This window comes from Cryptomeria japonica, chromosome 3 (genome assembly GCF_030272615.1).
Source record: "Cryptomeria japonica chromosome 3, Sugi_1.0, whole genome shotgun sequence".
Classification (NCBI taxonomy): domain Eukaryota; kingdom Viridiplantae; phylum Streptophyta; class Pinopsida; order Cupressales; family Cupressaceae; genus Cryptomeria; species Cryptomeria japonica.
The window spans coordinates 378,659,807-378,661,699 of NC_081407.1; the positions used below are offsets into that span (position 1 = coordinate 378,659,807).

General features: G+C 40.1%; 1 protein-coding gene across 1 annotated transcript; it reads left to right on the top strand.

The window, feature by feature from the left end:
* Positions 1 to 716: 716 nt before the first annotated feature.
* On the top strand, positions 717 to 1,513 carry LOC131874189 (G-type lectin S-receptor-like serine/threonine-protein kinase SD2-2). The gene is made up of 2 exons (XM_059217447.1): positions 717 to 813; positions 951 to 1,513. Exons 1-2 carry the CDS (start codon positions 717 to 719, stop codon positions 1,511 to 1,513), a joined length of 660 nt encoding a protein of 219 aa, XP_059073430.1.
* Positions 1,514 to 1,893: the final 380 nt, after the last annotated feature.

Sequence of the window (1,893 nt, forward strand, 5' to 3'; positions counted from 1 at the left end):
TAGAGGAATTTTGTTAGGTGTTGTACTTGCAAATGCCTTGCTTGACATGAATGCAAAATGTGGAAACATGGACAAGGCTCGTGAATTGTTTGATACGATGCTGCAAAGAGATGTGATCTCATGTGAACAATCAACACGTGCATATACGGGAGGAAGGGATTGCTGATACAAAATTGAATGCTCACTCCTCAATCACAGTTCTATGGTTTTACGAGATTAAACTAGGACAATTAACCACCACATGTATATTTTTTGCAACATGAAATTAAAAACTAGGGCAATTTGAATCTACCTCCTGTGTGGGATTGCCTTCGACGTGGGTTTGATGTTCTTGGGGGTTGAAGTCACCACGGACGCCTACGCGGGATTGCAATTCACAAATGAATTCCCCACCTCTTTTTTAATTTTGTAATGACCGCTGTTGTCAGAATTACGACGAACTCAAGCACTTTTTTGAAAAAAAGAAAATTCTCATTGCTAATGCCTTCTTCGTCGAAACCAAATGGGTAATTTTCATCAGAATTATGATGAATGAGGGCATTTAAAAAAAAAAAAAATCAAATTTGGCCATAATATATCTTCTCCGTCGGAAACCTCAATCGAAAATCTAGTCCAAATGTATTATGTGGGGAGATGATGATTTGGCTCGGTGATCAAAGGATCTCCACCAGACGGTACAGTGGTTGCTGTAAAGAAAATGAAGTGTTCACGACAAGATGAAAAGCAATTCCGAGCAGAAATTAGTTCTCTTGGCAACATACAACATGTCAATTTGGTCAGGCTATGAGGGTTTTGTGCAGAAGGATCAAGACGGTTACTGGTTTATGATTACATGCCCAAGGGTTCTCTGAATTCTATACTATTCACCGGTAGTTCCAAAAGTAAACGGGAGGTAGTCGACAGGAAGACCTGATTTGAGATCGCAAGAGGGTTACTTTATCTCCATGAAGAATGCCGAGATCATATCATTCACTACGATGTTAAGCTGGAAAACATTCTGCCCGATGGTGATTTGTCACCTAATTTGGTCGATTTTGGGCTAGCAAAGCTTGTGGGTAGAGATTTTAGTCATGTGCTCACCACTACAAGGGGAACGAGAGGATACTTGGCTCCAGAGTGGATCTCCGATCTTCCCATCACTCCCAAGGTTGACGTCTACAGTTTTGGTACGACACTCTTGGAAATCATTTCGGGGCGAAGAAATCTGGACTTAAAAGTGCAAGATTCAAGTTTGTTTTACTTTCCCCCATGGTCTGCAACTCAAATTCAGCAGGGGAACACAATGAACATTGTGGAGGAGGGTGTTGCAGAGGAGGCAAACATGGAAGAGGTGAGAAGTTTATGTGTTGTAGCCTTGTTATGCATTCAAGAGGATGAGGAAGTGAGGCCTAGCATGATGCAAGTGGTGCAGATGCTGGAAGGGAAGGTGGAGCCTCAAACTCCGCAGGTTATGGACAGGCCAGTGGACCGAAGCGACACAAGCAACATCACCTCTAGCCATGTTACCAGTTAGAATATTGTAAGCGGTTGGTTAGTGCATTGTAAAATGTAGAGGAAGGTTATTTAAGCTCAAATTTTAGTTAAGATAGCTATACCTAGTATACCTATTTCAATATAAAAAAGCTAGTGAACATTAGGGCATATTAAGTGTGCGTTCAGCTCACTGTTTGGACCTTTGGGTTAAATTTGTATTTCATGTGGAAGAAGTGATGGTAACTTAGGGATAGATAACTAATTTTGTTCCTCTCATCAATAGATGTAGGTATTGCTCTTTATTGTAAGTTTTGGATGTCCTAATGATAAGGTTAAATGTTTAAAGTGATTATTTAGTCTATATATTTTTTTAAACTCTTTCATTAGTGGTTGATTTGATAGGAGGATTGAGAATTTTGG